The sequence below is a fragment of the Cyclopterus lumpus genome, chromosome 17 (genome assembly GCF_009769545.1).
Source record: "Cyclopterus lumpus isolate fCycLum1 chromosome 17, fCycLum1.pri, whole genome shotgun sequence".
Taxonomy (NCBI): Eukaryota; Metazoa; Chordata; class Actinopteri; order Perciformes; family Cyclopteridae; genus Cyclopterus; species Cyclopterus lumpus.
In genome coordinates this window covers 8218156-8236272 of record NC_046982.1, presented here as the reverse complement: position 1 = coordinate 8236272, position 18117 = coordinate 8218156, and the positions used below count along the sequence as shown (strand labels likewise).

Genomic DNA, 18117 nt, shown 5'->3' with positions numbered 1-18117 from the left:
TTTTTTTTCATTGTGAATGATTCTCAGTTTACCACGTTGCAAATTAATTATAAATCGTAAAATGTTGTGATGACTCTTAAGATTTCGAAAAAAATCTGTCAGAACAATTAGTTTGTGTTTATGCCCAAATCCTCAGAATACTACAAAATAAAAGCACACATTTTCAATCAATCTTGGGTTAGATGTATCCCGCTTGTGTGTGTGAAAACCCCAAAGTAACTCGTGATCTCCTCATCGCTGCTGCCACCTGGTGGACAAAACGTGCAGCTCAAAATCTCGTACTCCGATTGTATAAATCATTCATAACTCCCTTTGTTCAACTTTCTACATTTGTACTTTGACTGTTAAAGCACAAACAATAAGAGGACCGTTTGTGTCAAGCATTGCTCATCTTACTATAGAAAAATTGGAAAAAGAATGTTTTTCTGTGAGCAGGCAGGCATGTGAGGGCATATCAAAATGATAAACTACACAAATTGCACCTCTTGAAGACATGATAACATGAATACTGGGCCAGACCAGTCTAATAAGTGGTTGGTAAACTTTTCTGACCTCAAAACCAAAAGATGAACAGAGGCAAAGCAGAGTTGGTTCAAGAAATATATTGGTGAGAACGTCAACAACCTGAGGGCGGGCAACAACACATGTACGACAATAACAACAGCCCAGGTAAAATAATCAACATAATTAAAACATACATTTTAGGTATTCACCCATGCTGGAGGGAAGTAGGCAATTTTAACAGTGATAATGTAAATATAGTGGTAAACTGCCAATATAATGAAAATGCAGCAGTCACATGAAGGAATTACAAAGAGTTTTGAGAGCATTACATATGCAACAGGAATGGGTCAAATACATTAAACGTCAAGACCTATGTAGTAATGTTCGTTATTACACTGGACTGATGTACGAGCAGAATTCTCTCTGCAGCGATCATTTCAGCTTTTTATGGAATGACAAACAACAACAAAAAGGCTGCCATAACGATGGTAAAAGTCAGAAGAGCCCTCTGGTTGTCTTCATTAAAATGAATATGAGCATGACTTTGGCAAATGTACACTTGGAAACATCTTCAGACCTGGTTAGCTGCAAAGGAACAATATTAAGATGAGACTTTACAGAGCACGTCTCACGTATTTGATGAACCACGGTCCGATTTAAACTATGACTTACTAACAGACAGACATTCTCAAGAAGAACAACTGCATTGTGGTCCTTTATCACATCAACGTGACCAATGCTGCAGTTTCTTTTTGGGTTACAGTACCATTTGTTGGACACTGCCCTTCTGTTTGTACAGGCGTTTTCCACGCAAGTTAATGGAAGTTTTCTGCATTACGTTCCATGACATTTCAAAGCGAAGCCAAAATTAGGCCATCCTGGGTTTCGATGTTAATCCCCAAAACTGTATTCATGAGCTGTACACCAAATTTCTAGATTGTGAAAATATGATTCATATATTTGACTCATAACATATTCAAATCAGGTCAAATGCAACCCTGGCAGCTCTCACTATGTGCTACTGAGGACACGCAAGTGAGTGGAGTTCAGAGGTCCATCATGTCGTCTCCTCCTCCTCCTCCTTGAACTTTCTTCTCTTGGGACTCTGACCAGGCTTTGTTGATGGTTCTCTTCATCTCGTCATCTCCCTCAGAGTAAATCTTCTTTAGCATGTTCATCAGACCATCACTGGGGTCTGCATTCTCATCAACATTGGGTTTACTGTTGAGGGACAATAGGTTAACAGTTTGTATGTCTTTATCCAAATAGCGGGGACTCTCATCCTCATCCTACATACAGTACAGTGACACCTGGCTCACAGACATGGTACTGCACGGCAATGTTTCAGAGTGCTGTTGAAGTAATTGGCCAGATGTGAATACTGGCAAGTGTACAAATAGTTAGCAAATAATGGTCTTCATGGTGTATTCTCTCTGGTCACGCCATTGTGTCCTTGGCTACTGACAACATTGGCATCAGTAGTAATAGTGGTACTTATCACCGTGTACAAAGGAATTCAGTGAATGCATGCAGTGGCCATAATGTCACTTAAAATGAATCAATGTTCCATATTTAAACTTACTCTTTCTCTATAGCCTGCTTTTCCACCGTTGTTAGACAGTCCCACTTCTTTGTCGTCTGCTTCTTGCACATGACCAGGACCATGTCTGTTTTGATCTGTTGATGGGAGGAAAGAGTCAAAATCCTTTTCAAAAGCCAACGCAACAGAATCATCCTTTCCTTATTTCTGCTCCAAACAAAAAAGGTATGAGAACAAAGTGTGTGTGTGAACAATCTTTAAAAACAAAATGGTTCCAAGATGTAAAGAGGAACACTCAAGCTTTAGTAATTGATTTAAGATGCAAAGTTATGGCTCAAATATTTGTATCTAACTCATTTTCTTAACTTTTCTTACTGAAAGTAAAAAGCATGTGCCATCTCCATCAACATACACTGTTTATTCTTTTAAATGATGAAAACGCTTTGTTCACCTTTTTATAGCTGTCTTTTTCATCGATTGGACACAACAGGTTGAGGATTGTCATCTGATGGTTTTTGCCATCAAGATCCTTTACCAACACAGAAAAAGACCTGAAAGAGAGGATGAGCAAACACAATGAAATTAATTGTGTTATTGGTGGCACATGATTCATGTATATGTGTTAATTATCACAGTACCTTTCTGTAAAGTTGACCTCCACATTTTCTGATGGAATTTTGTGCACATCCTTCAATGTAAGGTATATTTTGACGAATTTCTCTGACTGGTCCCAGGCTGCATTGAAGAGGCAGAAGTGTGAACATTGTTTTCAAATGCTTTTGAGCTCTTGCATACGTCTAAAACAGTTGTACTTTCTCACAAAAGCCTAGTAGCCTTTCTAAACAATGGCTCCATACCATAGTTGTTGATCTTGACTGTGTATGCTGCTTTAGAGGCAGCAGATGTGTCTGCCTCTCTCCTGGCTTGTTTTTCCTTTAGTTGTCGTTTGACTGCAAGCTCCTTTTCCACCTTCTTCTGCTCCTGCTTGAGCACATCCTGCACCCTTTTTCTCTCTGCCTTCTCCAAAAGGGAACCCAGCTCCAACAAATCTGCCTCCAACTGGTTGATCTGTATTGGACAAACAATTAGACCACTGAGAAATGCACCATTTAAGACAATTTAACAGAACATGTTTTTAAATAGTGTGTAAAATGTGCTCATTTCTCCATTAGTTGATCAACACATCAGGACACATCTCAAGTTAAAAATACTAAATATTTGCTTCACAGAGGTTGCAATGTGTTGCTTGAATGTCACTTAACTTTATTTTGAATATTTACGGTATATTTGTTGTTACTGGTCAGGGAAATATATATGACCAGATTGGGGTAGCCCGGAGGGAGTATAATACATTATTTTTGACAAACAGTAGTTTGTTTTCCCTCCATTCTCCAAGTATGATCTAATGCAAATCACTATGTAGCTGGGAGTGTAAAACTGTAAACTCAAGCGACATTAAGAATATCACCTCTCAGAGACCATGAGAGTTATTTATGTTGCCTTGTGAAATCAGTGTACTTGAAGAGGGCCGATTACCCCATCACAGCACGTGAGTGGATGCTGAAGGAACTTAGCTTAGATCGCATCTTAAGTAAAGAAGTGCAAGCTAACTAAAACTAACTAGCATTAACTAATACAGATGCATTGGAATATACTGTAGCTTGTTCCCCCGGTGCACTCTTGGCTCTCACAGTTTAGACTTTCTGACAAACACGCCTCTCAGTAGTCCCTCCACTCCTCGATGCCCCGTTTTCTTAACTAACGATATATGGACAGTACTTTGCTAGAAGGTTCCGGTGAACTCCAGTCAAAGCTAGCTTACTGCTAGCAAGCTAGCAACAGCCACAGACACGACTAGGCATCGATATATCTTTGGCAAGTATGCTTTCAAGAAACGAATATGTTATTAAAAATGGACTTCTTCACTAAAGATAATAATAGCAGAATCGCTGGTTAGCAGTTGCTTGCTAAGTAACTGACGGTAGCTAGCGTAGCATTGCTATTAGCTTAGTTAGTCAACTCATGGCACATGACGTTAGTTAGCCCTACGGCTAAGCTAAATAAGTTCATACAAACCCTAGTTTGGTCCTGATGGCATACTCTATACTGAAAAAAACATTCTGCTTACCTGTTCGGTTACATCCATTTAGTCTTTGTCAGTTATATTCGTTATGTTCAGAAATGTGTCTGTGGAGCTTTACTCCACTAGTCTGCTGCAGTACTTTCACCGGATACGATTCTTCTTCTTCTTGATTCATGGGACTGGTCAAGCCAGCCTACGAGCGCACTTACCGCCACCTACTGGACTAAGGTGTTGACATCCATAAAATATACAAATTAAAATAAATTCTCAATAATTGTTCTTTTCAGTAGTTAATTGCATAACTATTTATTATTATGCCTTTACGACTAAACATCGTAACATAACTTGAATGGCTGCAACGTTGCTGCCACTCACAATTTCTTTAGCACTACTATTGTATTTAGTAGTGTTTACACTATAGTGTAGAATCAAATAATGTGTATTATTTGTTAAATATTAATTTAATCAACTGCATACAAAATAAAAACAAGAAAGGGGAAAAGGGTTAGTTATGTACAACAATATTTATTCATCCATTGTGTTACATTTAAACATTTTCTATTTAAATATTGTTTTTCATATTTAGAAAAGCCAGGAGAAAACAAAGCAAATAATCTACAGAAATGATAAATCATTATCTCCTCAGCATATACAAAGTACTACAAATATGCTGCAGTAATCTCAGTGGATTCACTTTGAACATTATTCCATTGGCAAGTATAAGTAGTGGTTGAACTGTTTTTGTCACAGTACATACCTCTAAAGATCCCAGACACTAAAAGGCTAAAATGAGTCTGTATTGAAAGTCTGTATTGATGTCCTGCTTCTGACAATAACCACCAACCCAGCTTGTTTTTGTTTTTTTATACAATACAATACAATCCGACTGTAGTATCCAATGGATCCCCAGTCACCACCTTGCCCTCAGAATCCCAGACATCTGGTTGTGGTCAGCCAAGTGACGGAAGACAATTCGGCTCAGTCGCCACCTCCGCTTCACCCCCCGAGGTCTGGACGTCATCACACACCTGTTGCGTATTCTCACAGGACAGCTGTCCCTTGGTAATGCTGCAATTTCTTTATCTGCCACCTCCTGCAAAAATGTTTTAAACTGTTTAGGAATTCAGTGTTTTTTCTGTTTGTAATCTAAATAATTTGTAATTGCCTTTGGATGTTGGTTTTTCATAAATCATCTCCCATGATGATCACTAAATATTTGATTGTGGCTAAAGTTAATACATGACATTGAAGAAAAGTGGCAGTTTGAGTAGAAACATTGCGTTGTACCTGAAGCTCTTTGGGTAGGATGGTGTTCTTCCTCAGCGCATTGATCCGTAACCTCTCATCAGCATAATCAAAAGCCATCTGTCTTCTCTTTACATCCCGAAGCATCCTCCAGTCGACATAGTAACCTCTCACCTGCTCCACTGCCCCCCAGCAGCTCCTCAGGGCCTGCACACAGCGTTAGGCGGTTATTGTGCACTGCTAATATTATGGGATAGTATGAGTGGGACCGTAACAGACTTGCAGGAAAAGCAAAGGATCCCGACCAAGAATGTTCCTGTGATCACGAGACTGATGATTTGGATTAATTCACACTGGTTATGTACCCTCCTAGTCAATTAGTCAACTAATGAGCGGCTAGTTTCTAAACTCATGAGCACACTTCTTGTAAACACTACATTTTAAGAGCGGTGCCTTTGTGCAAATCTACTTAGTTCTACAGATTTGTCGATTACATTGAATCGCCAAATACCGTAGTTGTGTTTGTCCAAGAACAATGTCTTTGCTCGAGGACGTCTCACTCCTCATCATCGTTAAAACATCATTTTCGACTTGTTTGGAGCTATCGTGTCACACACATAATTATTTAATGGAGCCAAAATTATGGATTAACAAATTATGGGATGAAGTCTTCCAATTAGTCAAATAAACTTTATTTCCTTAAAAAAAACTGTAAAGTCGCGGAGCATGAAGCTCGTGCGGTGGGTTTATATGATATTGATATCTGATCATACTAGAACAGTGGGAAAGCCCACTTCTTTGAGCCTTCCTATGTATCGCTCTGTATTTCATTGGAAACGAGGCTTGCGTTTGTTATGTAACGTATATATACATTAAACACTTGATAACAGTTTTCAAACAAATGGGTAGTTTGTTAGTTAATACTATAAAACAGGCGTTCGTCACATGATAACTAACGTTAGCTTTAGCTACGAAGCTAATGTCAGAGAGCTAGTAACGTTACCCCACTAGTCAATACTGAAAACGCTGCTTTCTCCATCTTCATAAATCTGCGATGCAGTCCCATTGGAAACATTTAAACCCCCAGATATAGCGTTACAACAAACCAAGTTACCTGCTTCGGGGCGCAGACAGTAGAATAAAGGGCATTTAACCCTAAACATGTAATCCTGTGGGCCGCCATATTGAATGATTCTGTTCTACAGAACCACGGAAAGGAAGATGACGGCACAAGGGAGCTATCGCCCCCTATCGACCAGGAGTGTGAAACGATGCAGGTTTTTGTGGATCAATCTTGGAAGCATATTTTCCGACCAATGATGCAATCAGTCCATGTGATTATTTTTGTTTTATTATAGTTTGACATTTCAAATAATGGATAAAAGAAGGTTGAGCTCCCCTTTGAAGAAATCAAGGTATGATTATCAGCGCAGACCTACTGCAGGACACAGTGGTTCTATATGTGACTATTATAAGTTTATTCTGAGACACTTGATTGTATCATTGGATTTAGTTGCAACAGTGATGGCATACCAACTGTACCCTTTTGCAGCTTTGGCCATACATAGCAGGAGGAGTCAATTCATGCTTGGGACGTGCAATTTTAGACTCATGTAGCACTACATAAAAACCAACAGGTGGCAGTGACGTTCTATGAGATTGTAGGTCAGACTGTTTCTTTCTCATCACCCACACATGAGTTTGGTCCTTCATGCTGAATCTAAACCTTATGTCTGACTGAAATCCCATTCTTCAATCTTCGGAAACACCAGCCACATCTCTTCTCCCCTGACAACACTAACAATGAAACTCCTAAACATGTTTATAGAAAATAAATTTAACAATCACAGCAGATTCCATTTACGTTGTCCTAAATAATCCCCGTTATTTTGGTGCCTTGAGCGGATGCGTTGTTGGATAAATATTAACACATGACCATGCAGGCTGTGCTTCCGCTATAAAGAGCAACATCATGAATCCAGCTGGAAAATCTGGCAAAGGCTTGAATGAGATGAACAATTACTAATTGCCTCAATGTAGCTTACAGAACAGACAGTGGTATTTGTAAACCTGATATTACATATATAGAATCAAATGTCATTTATTTGTTGTGTTTGTATAGGCAACACATCTTTTCAAATCACTGTACTTGTACAATTACATGGTTGTCAAGCAAGAAAGAAAAAAAGTTTTTTGTTCAGTTTTTGAGATGTGGAAAACACAGCACAGCATTGTCGTTTGACAACAGCAGTGTTCAACGTTTTTTTGACCCTCAGTTGGTTTTGGCTTCAAACGCCTGAAGTGGCTGTTCCACGATCACCAAGAGGGTAAAAAGCATTCCCTCTGTAATGTCTTTTACCCCCAAAGCAGATAGATGTCAAAGGCTTGAGAGGATCTGAAAGGTGACCTTCTACGTTTCCATGTATGATAAAGGCCAGGTTCTGCCAGTAAGAGTAAAGCTTTGTGTTGGTTGGTAAAAGTACTTTTCTGCTGGAGTAGTTTAAACACTCTTCCATCAGACATTAAACATCTTGATTGCATTGTAGCTGTTTGACAGTGTGAAGAATGGGTGTATTAGGCTTACAATGGCTCATGAATTCAATGACATTTGCTACCAGAAACATATGAGCAGTTGTGTGTGGCTCTGAGTGTTCTGTGTTAAGGGACCAATGGAGAGGAATCATTGAAAGACATTCTTGGCCCTTTAGACATTACAAGTGGATAATACCAATGACAGCCGAATAACAAGTCTCTTGTCAGTTGGCATCAAAGGAGCAATTGAATAGAAAGGTATCATGTAGCCACGGTGTCTCAACAGCAGTGCACTTTCATTCCTTACAGAGGATCAAGACCTCAGGCTGTATCAAAAGAAAATACTTGTGAGATTTGGGGGCAAAGCCATGCAATATAGAACTGATCTGTTTCTGAGATAGGTTAAGATTATTCCACGGCACTCCTGACAAGTGGTCTCATCCATGAAAATGACAGCTGTGCAGTGAACAATAGGGTCAAAATTATGATTCGACTTTAGTATTGAAGCACCATAGAATTTAAAAATGCACGAGGCACTCTAGTAACCTACTGTCATCCAATAATGCCCAGGTACATGGATGGACGATCTGCATTACAAATTGCATTACATTTTGGGGGGGTTCACCAGAAAAGGCATCACGGTATGTATCATGCAAAAATTAAAATGGGACCGGATGTTGATTTTTCTATCCACGTGTTCATTTTGGTACAGTTTAATACGATTTGGATTTCAGAGGGAGGTACAAAATTGGCATATTTTTTTATCATTGCTTATCGATGGAAAAAGAAAGAAAGAATAATGTGAAAGAAGAAGACATACATACTGTGTAGGAACAAGTTTATACTCCAGGATAAACATGGCCACCTCTGATCAGGATGGCATCTTTATAGATACCATTCAACTTGTAAGCAGTAGCCAGGCTGCAGTGTTTCTAAGTGGGTGGGCTTTCTCGCTTTCACGGCCAACATTACTGTCCAGTGAACATAAATCGTGGCCACATAATGAGAGTGTCAGGAGCAAATATATATATATATGACATACATATTAATAAAACTTAACAAAGCTTAACGTAGGCATCTAGAGAAGGTGATCTGTTCAAGGCCACGCAGACCACATCTGAGCATATATTCCTCTGGTAGTTCAACTATTTGAAACCAGTTTTGAGTGCAGTCATCTCCAGCTGCCAAAACAAAATGTGCATTATATTTCCATACCATAATATAGTATTATATGGGGCCATAAAGTGATGAATGTTGCCACAGAAAACATTGTATAGCTTAGCAATGATTCACATATTCTTCAATTTATATAACCAAGTCATAATTAAAGAATGAAAGAACATGTTTGCATATGTTCATGAATTGTTGACATATCTTATACCTGTTTTACCTTTTAAATCTGCTGGTACACATTAATTCAATTTGTTATAGTTCAACAGACATATTGACAGATAAACTTTTTTTTGCTCTTTATTCTTTCTTTTTCTTTTCTTTTTCTACAATATTATTTTACTTTCGCTCAGTGAGTGCCTATTTTTAAACATATTAGTCGCATGGTGTCCAGAAAGTTACGTCTTGACAGACCAGTCTATACAAATATGGTGAAGTGATTATAGACCATTTTTAATATTCCACTCTATGAAACTATAACCAAATTCATACAGTACCTGGTGCACAGAGGAAAAAACGTAACCGTGAGACATTTCCTGTATTTCCGTTGCTGGGTAAAATATGTAACTCTCCGTCTCTCCGGGAGAAGTCGTAAACTTCACAAGCAGAGCCACAGTTTGCAAGTCTTCAACTGGATCATTGTCTTATTCCGGACGTCTCTGACCAACTTGAAAAGAAGCAAGCACATGTTACAGTATTTAAAGGTGATTTAATAAAATCGTTGACAAAGTGAGCCATTCAGACTGGATTTTTGAGCATGCAACATGAATGCAGTCATGCAGCTTTATTTAAACACTGTATAACGGCAGAATTTTGGGAGAACAAGATTTGTCTTGCTTTCCTGCACTTGATAAATAAACACACTATTGAAACTAATACTGTCAAAAGGTTCGCTCTGCAGTGTTTGACTTTTATGTTACATTTAAACCATTTCATTTATTTATTAAATTCAACATGTTGTCAGATTGATTTCACTGTGACAACATGATTTGGTTATCTGCTGAATACATATTGACATGAATCAGCAGTCTCAGCAGTCCGTTATGACACCTTCACTGACACGTCTGCATGAGAACTCCTTCTCCTCTTAGTATCAGTGTCCATTGGAAGCAGATACAGCTCATTGAGTGGGAGGCCATGACATGACTGACTCAGGGGTCTCTGCTTTCCAGACCTCAGGAATGTCGGTCATTCCCCGAGGAGAGAGAGATAGAGAAAGAAAGAAAGAAAGAAAGAAAGAAAGAAAGGGAAAGAGAGAGCGTGGTCAGATTTATGGCAAGCAGGTAAGTGTAGTCGCACCCTTAATGTTAGAGTTCACACATACATTTTAAGGCAACTAATCACACACAAAAACCGAACGATCACAGCTTTCAAAGAAAGTAACCCTCCTCTTCAATGCATGTGTATGCAAAGATGAAAAGGACACGGTCTGTCCTGGAAAAGGGATTATTACATGATGTCAAAGCAGTTTACAGATGAGTGAAAACAACATTTTGGGTTTATATACCAATTGAATAAATGGCCACTGTATTGGGGAAATTAATAACATCACAGGGTCTAGTATTGTGATTAAAGTTACTAATTTGTCTAATTCATTTATCATCAATATTATAATTATAAAGTAGATTTAGAAATATCACATGTATAAGTTAATGTCATGTGTCTTAAAAGTGTAATTTCCAAACATTGTATAAGAAAAATGAGTAAAAATACGTCAAACAAAGCCATCACATCAACATGCAAACTGCATTGTCAAAACTTAAAATTAAAAGTTTCTATTGAGGTCATAAAGGTTTCATGACAGCAACGTTTGTGGGTTGTATGGATACGAGAACATAGTAAATGCATACTACACACACACAACAACAGATGTCCTCTTTTCCCAGAACGCAATAATGAAACCACTTGATGAATCTGTCTGACTTTTCAAGCTTTAATTTTTCTAATTTATGATGCTTACAAAAATGCACAAATAGAACATCTCTACATTTTTGACATTTGGAAAATCGGGCCCATTAAACACATTCAATTCTTAAAGCTGTGTGGGCATCAGGCGTATGCGTGATTGTTTCACAGCATCTGTTTTTTCATTTCCTTGTCCTGGCAGATATATTACAGACTCAATATTATCAATCATAATATTGTAAGACTTGGAACTGAGTCTTTTGGGTCAAGTAAAAATGATGAGTGCCATCTGCAGATATGCGGCATTCACTCATGCTCTGCTGAGTATTTCATAAAACCAACAAGCCTCCCATTCAGTTTCAAGAGCTGCTCCTCTATTTGTTTGATGCATAACATCATAAAGTCAAACATTAGCGTCGTCGGTTTGTGTTCTGCCCCACTTCAGAGGATATGAAGACGTATTGGTAAATCTGAAGCCCATACTGTATGATTTCATGGATAGGTGTTGATGTGACTGTCGAGGAGAACAACAGAATTACTTGAAGAAGATAGGATCTGAATTCCAAGAAATCCAGTTACTTTGGAGGGTAGAAAAGAGAGAGAGAGAGAGAGAGAGAGAGAGAGAGAGAAAGAGAGAGAGAGAGAGAGAGAGAGCGAGGATACAGGCACATCTGTGATTATACTTATTCTGTAGGACCACCTATGCTTTAGGAAGTGTAGTTTGTAAGCTTTGAAAACAAATATTTCTTGACCAAAGAGAATCAGGTGAAGGGTAACTCCTGGTGCCGTTTAACAACGCTGAAATACATCCTCCTTGTCAAGAGTTTGAGGGAGTGTTGATTCATATGTTCCTGCTTTTTCCATGTTTATGCATGCAGGAAATGAGCTGTTTAAAACTCCCCATGAAAGAACAAGATGACATGAGAATGGTGTGTTATTTGTCACTGTCACTCTGTAACTGGGTGCCTCCAGTTTCCAGTGGAGACCCTGAAGGTTTTGTCCATCAGTCAAAGGCTACCGTAACTTTGTTTAAATCAGATATCTCAAACATATGTGTTTTCTTTTAACAGTCATACATGCATCAGTAATACAGGATTTAGTTTCTCATTTATTTGAATTATTGCAGGAATCTAAAGTCCACGGATAGTTACTTTTACAGGAGGAATCTATTTGTTCCATTAACGCTGAGAAATGAGCATCAGCCACAAAGGTCGCAGAGCTTTACCTGCTCAAGCGTATGCCTTTTCAGAGTCTTACCTTGTCTCTCCTCCCTGAGGCAAAAATAAACCACCAGTGAGTCCCTCAGATCAAAAAGCATGAGCGGTGTCGGGTTGTGTCAGTCGAGGGGTCGGGTCTCCACACGGCGTCTCATGACAGGATAAGCCAGTCCTGAGAACCGGTGTCCACATCAGCCCATGCAGGAAGCTCTGTAACAGCTGTAGACACCAGCTCATCTGTCACACTGCTGCTTGACTGGCCTTGTCTGTTCCAATCAAGTCATTCGCTAATGGACTCGCACTGACTATATGCGGACTCATTAATTATCGTTATGACGGCAGGTTCATTTGAGTTTTTTTTTGTGTGAGACAAAAAAGACAACAGTTCCCGTTTTTTAAAGGTGTGATCTGAGGCCAGATGTGTACTGCATGTATGACGTCACAGGTCTGAGTCAAGAACAGGGCCTTTGTTTCTGATATAATTGTCAGATCATTTGTGTTGGTCTACAAAATAGAAGCCACATTAAAAATAATCATTGAAAATCTGTAAGCCCGATGTTTTGACCGCTCACAGTATTTGAACAACATTAGCAAATAATCACGACGTAGACGAATAGTTACTGCACGTGTGTGGCCTTTACATGTGGTTGACAAAAAAACTCAACTGTTGTGTGCAATAAAGATAACTTTAGACATGGCAACATGTTATAGTTCATGAACATGTATACAATGTGTGTGTGTGTGTGTGTGCATGTGTGTGTGTGAGTGTGAAGTTTGTTTATATGTGCACAATGTGGTCGGCATCAAAGGGAACCGAACACAAACACACACACACACACACACACACACACACACAGCAAGGGCTTTGAAAGAAACACACCAAACGTCCATATGGCATTAGTATATTTTCCCTTAAATTACTTTGGCTTTATCTACACTGCATCTTCTAATCTGATCTGCTCCCCACCAAACTCGCACACGTTCAGTTTACACCGGTACAACATAAAAACAACCTGCGAGACATCTCACAAGTGTAAACATGAAGCAAACATTTACATTGATGCCAGCTTTGGCCTGTCTTCATCTGGTCTGATCAGGTCATTTCTACGTAAACAATGAGAACAATTGTTGTGCTGTGTTAATCTAGCCTAATAACCCCCAGACAAGCCAGACATTTAGTCAGTCTTTAAACGTATTTCACGTGTTAGATATCTGCAAGTGCTATTTGGATCCATGTCAGTTCCCATGTTCGCACAAAGCCCCTCATAGTGTAGCTCCCCTTCAGAACAAATCTGCCCTCTCAATCAACAGTTTCGGTTCGGTTCGCCTTACCACACTTAGCCTGTGGGTGATTAAATGCCCGGTGGTTCAAAGAGTTGAGTTAATGTGCTTTTTGTGTATTTACTTGAAACGATCCAATGAAGGTTCACGTTGTAAGATACTGAAAGTGGTTGTTTGAGCACAGGTAGACATGCGGTAATTATAAATGCTCGAACATTTACGCTGATATCATCAGTAGCCTCAAGCTAACTGTTTCCATGATGTGTGCTCAAACATTAGTGCAACGTTCTAAACTTTAAGGTATAACTTCACATGTGCTTATTCGCTTTCTTCCCAAGGGTAAGACGAGAGGATCAATACCACTCTGGTATCTACTTGTTAAATGTGAAGTTACAGCCGGGTGACGGTTAGCTTAGCTTAGCATAGACTGGAGCCAGTGGCCTAGAAACCTCACAGTGCCAACAAAGTTTGTGCTCCTATTCAGAAAAGAGTCCAGCACACAACCCCTCGGTAACTTAGCATTTTAGGCTAGCCGTTCCCCTCGGTTTCCAGTCTTTATGCTCGGCAGACAGACAGGAAATACAGCTATTCATAAGAAAAAGCTAAACACTTTCATTCTTTAAGGTAAGGTTCAAACAATAACACATGTGTTATACAAGGCACACAGTAATACATAATGCAGTTGTTAGCTCTGTTAGTGACTTGTTTCAACTATCACTTGATTATGACAGGACATTTCTTTCCTGAACAATGTTTGCAGGTTCTCAGGTATTGATATTCAAACTAGAAGTATATGAGCATCAGGATGGCTGTTAATTGTCCTCGCTGGCAGGAAGAACAGGACGATAGCAAAGAGCTGGAGCAGGCGTAGAGGATTGGACTGTAAATTACTTCCTCTATTTAGCAAGCATTCAAACTCAAATCCAAAACCTGCGGAAGGAGAACATGCCAGGATTGAAGATCGAGGTAGGTCAGCAATGCTCATCAGCTTATTAGTTCTGTCAAAACCTCCTGAACAATTTGATAATATTAACAGAGTCTGATGTAAGTATGTTGCGTTTGATTTGTTAGTGATTTACTGCCTTAGTATGATGACTCTTTAATCACATGCATGTGGGTAAGAGACAGCACTGTAAAATGTTGTACTTCACAGCGAAATGAACAAGATGTGGAAAAAAAATATAGCACTGCCCTTTTGTAATGAGGTTGAACAATTAAGGAGAAGCTTTTCATTTTATTGTCACTAATAACTTTTTTCTCCTCTCGTATACTCATAGGAAAGAATGTGGCGTGTTGAGGCATTTATTAACGACGCTTCTCAGCTTAAATGAGCAGCATTGTAACTATTGCCCGATCAAAATGTCCTAACCCAAAAACAACATCTATGATTAGCTATCTGCAGTTTACGGGCTACTGAAGGGCTTTGGTTTACAGCCAGGCTTTATATTTACTGAGATCATGAACCACCAAATAAATGGGGGAAAAAAACGTATACGGGACATCCTTCCACTTACAATGAAACATTCCTATCCTGATAATGATTTGAAGACCGACACTGTTTTTGTAGCCTGCTTAGTGTTTAATGGACATGAGAAAAATGTAAACCGCATGCTATCTTACTAACCAGATCATAACCTACGGGAAATTGAAAAGGGCCAATATTTTCCACTGTCATCAAGAGAACACAAGAAACACAGAGATTGTTGTAATTGTGCAGCCCAACATTCATATCCAGACATTTTCCTTAATTTGTGAATTGTAAATCTGTCAGTATCTATTACCACACATTTTTGTCTGGAAGTGTTCATTTACTTATTTAATTTTTTCAATCCAGCCTCATCCATCGCATAGAGTAAGAGGCTGCTGATGCACAGTCAAGGTGCTTAACATTTAGTGGAAAGCATCACAGGGGAGAGGAAGCAGATCCACCTCAGTCCCACATAATGATGGCTTTAATGAGCACTCCAAGGCAGTCAAATAAACTGACAGATGAACATAGTGGAAATCCACAACTTGCTTTTTACAGTAAGTGCAGGCCAAATCAATGGGAGTAGACCATACTTACATCAAGAAGGTTGCCCTTTAAGTTGTCATGGTTTGCATTTTGTTAGTGTCGACTTCTGGTTTGGCAGAAAAAAGAGCAGGGACAAGGAGAGGAAACACAGTACAGACATGCGTCCCATTAAAGGAAACGTAATATAAAATTCACCCTGCTGTTACATCTGCTGCTTCCCGACATGGGCTGAAACCACCAAGTAACAGTCCCATTTCCCTGAAACTGTAGTGTCATGCATGAGATATTTTCTCATTGTCCCTTGTAGTGCTGTAAATGTCATCGCCTCTCGCCCTGCATGTCAGAGCAACAGACGAGTGCATGGACGAAGTCCAATGTGCCGATTTGACATCCTGTGTAGCTCTCATATTCACTGGAGCTTAGGATTCAACACATTTGTTAAGTTTGAATGAGGAAGCAGAGATGAATGGATAATGGGATGGAGAGGTTGTCGACCGACTATATTTCTTATTTACAATTTCATTCAGAGTAACTATACAGCCGCTGACTTAGTTGTAACTTCACAGAAAGGATGGGAGAAGGGATGTTTTTTTTTTAATGTTTGTGATCGGTCGATATTTCCAAGCAAACAACAAAGGGCCAAAGTTAAAAGATGTACCGGATGTTCCCAAAATTAACCAATGCACTTGTGGACGAGTTGTCAGCTGAAATAGTAACTTAAAGCTTGCTGACATTTGTGACAACTTTGCTTTTTGAGTGATTGGTCAGTAGGTGTGTGTGTGTGTGTGTGTGTGTTACTGCATTCCTCCGTGCTGGTTTGGAATCGGTTTACGTATATGTCGGTAATTAGGTCCAAACATTTGAAGCTGATCTCAGATAAGCGACTGTCTGTTCATGCCGATCATGATACCACCATACACACATACCGAACATGCAAACTCCTGCTGCTTACCAATGAACCTCCTGCTGTTGCATCTAGTAGTATGTCTGTATGTAAACTCTACTGCTATCGATATACAATGTGACTACCCTTTAAAGAATCTGTGAAGGTCTATAGACCTCAGACAAACATGGAAGTAGTTTTTTTAAATGCAATCCCATATGACAGCACTGATTTCAGAAGTATAACCAACTCGGTGAGGGGAAATGTTTTTTGAGGCTCATGAGCTATAGAGATATCAGATCATTCTTCATTATTCTTCATCTTCAAAGACTGCAGAGCGTTCTACTTCTCATAGAGAGTCTTACAACACGATGACGAGAATATTCAAGGCAACTGGATTAATCTTTTTAGTCTTTACTCTCTCTGAACATAATTGAAAGTGTCCTCCTCTCTCATGATTATGGACATGAAATGGGGAGAATGTTATGTAAAGTGTCTTTGAGTATCACGAAAAGCGCTATATAAATTAAATGCATTATTATTATTATTATTATTATTATTATATAGAAAGCTGTGCGCAGGGCCACATTTGAGGCTGAACATTACATCCACTGATTTTTCAAGGACACATCTTAACTACCAGAAGAAGTGTAAACCCTCCGTAATGACTGTGTCATTATGGAGCATCCGGTGATTTATTCATCGCTGTCCTCGGCCCAAAGGAGCAGTTTGCTTCCAAAAGCACTGTAGCAGAATGACAGATATTATCTCTGTTGTGTTTCCCCTCAGTGCTAACAACATAGTCCTTGTTCTTTTTGCTTTCATTCTAAAACGGGAAAATATGATAATACTTCATTCATGGCTTACCCATCATCACCAGTGTGTCCTCAATAAACACAAAATGTACTGACCACACCTTAAAGCAGATCTAGTAAACACTTTCAGAGTGACAACGGTTCAACGGTTATTTCAAGATGAAGCTGTTCTCAGCAAAACAAAGCTCTGATAAAGTCACTACACACTAACTGCCCAGCAACAAATGGCAGGCCGACAAAATTAGCAACTAGCCAGACAACATGGTGGAGCATTTGGAGGCAAATCTCAGAATCAGTCAGTCGAGACCAAAACGGAGCTAAAGGGAACCTGAATGTCGGACAAAAACACAATTTAAATGAATAATGATGTTGCTCAGTGTTAAGCAACAGTTGCCAACAAGCCATATCATCTTAGTGAAACTATGTCAAGATTGTGATTACAGCAAAAACTGCCAACATATGACCAACAAGTAGAACAATGGCAGGTTTAAATAATTCTCACTGGGAATTGCTATTAAATATCTTTTAAGCCAGGCAAACAATAATATGTTCCAAAATATTAAGTAAATCAGTTTGCATTGACTTGTATGCATGGACTGTAATTGTGTATTTGTAATAATTTACTAAATGCCACCTTTCAGCCGCTATACAGGTCCACTGCTCCATCTCAGTCTTCACGATTGCTAATTGCCTTCATGTGTGCTGAGTGCTATGGTATGGTGCCGAGCATCTAATCAGATATTGGGTACAAGGAAAGACCAAAAAGACGATAGTTTTCCATCACGTCGAAGAGTAGAATACAAGTTCAAGCTGCATGTGTTCAGTACAAACAGCTACACCTGGCTCCTCGGCTCAGCTCCAGTTTCACTTCAACAATCCCTCAGTCCTCTGTGTTCCCGCAGAATTTTGAAACCGTACTTATATATTT

General features: G+C 39.2%; 3 protein-coding genes across 3 annotated transcripts in view; 1 reads left to right on the top strand and 2 right to left on the bottom strand.

Moving 5' to 3' along the window:
• Positions 1-586: 586 nt before the first annotated feature.
• cacybp (calcyclin binding protein) lies at positions 587-4306 on the bottom strand. Its single transcript, XM_034556315.1, has 6 exons — positions 4173-4306; positions 2902-3112; positions 2683-2779; positions 2496-2595; positions 2087-2181; positions 587-1725 (listed from the first exon to the last, which is right to left on the bottom strand). The coding sequence occupies exons 1-6, from the start codon at positions 4188-4190 to the stop codon at positions 1551-1553; spliced, it is 696 nt and encodes a 231-aa protein (XP_034412206.1). The 5' UTR covers positions 4191-4306; the 3' UTR covers positions 587-1550.
• A 325-nt stretch (positions 4307-4631) lies between these two features.
• Positions 4632-6602, bottom strand: mrps14 (mitochondrial ribosomal protein S14). Its single transcript, XM_034555662.1, has 3 exons — positions 6487-6602; positions 5415-5579; positions 4632-5220 (listed from the first exon to the last, which is right to left on the bottom strand). Exons 1-3 carry the CDS (start codon positions 6553-6555, stop codon positions 5038-5040), a joined length of 417 nt encoding a protein of 138 aa, XP_034411553.1. The 5' UTR covers positions 6556-6602; the 3' UTR covers positions 4632-5037.
• A 7818-nt stretch (positions 6603-14420) lies between these two features.
• Positions 14421-18117, top strand: part of tnn (tenascin N) — a 38288-nt gene continuing 34591 nt past the window's right edge. Inside the window, exon 1 of the mRNA XM_034556391.1 lies at positions 14421-14443. The gene's annotated coding sequence lies outside the window, so the exon portion shown is untranslated. The remainder of the gene's footprint in view (positions 14444-18117) is intronic.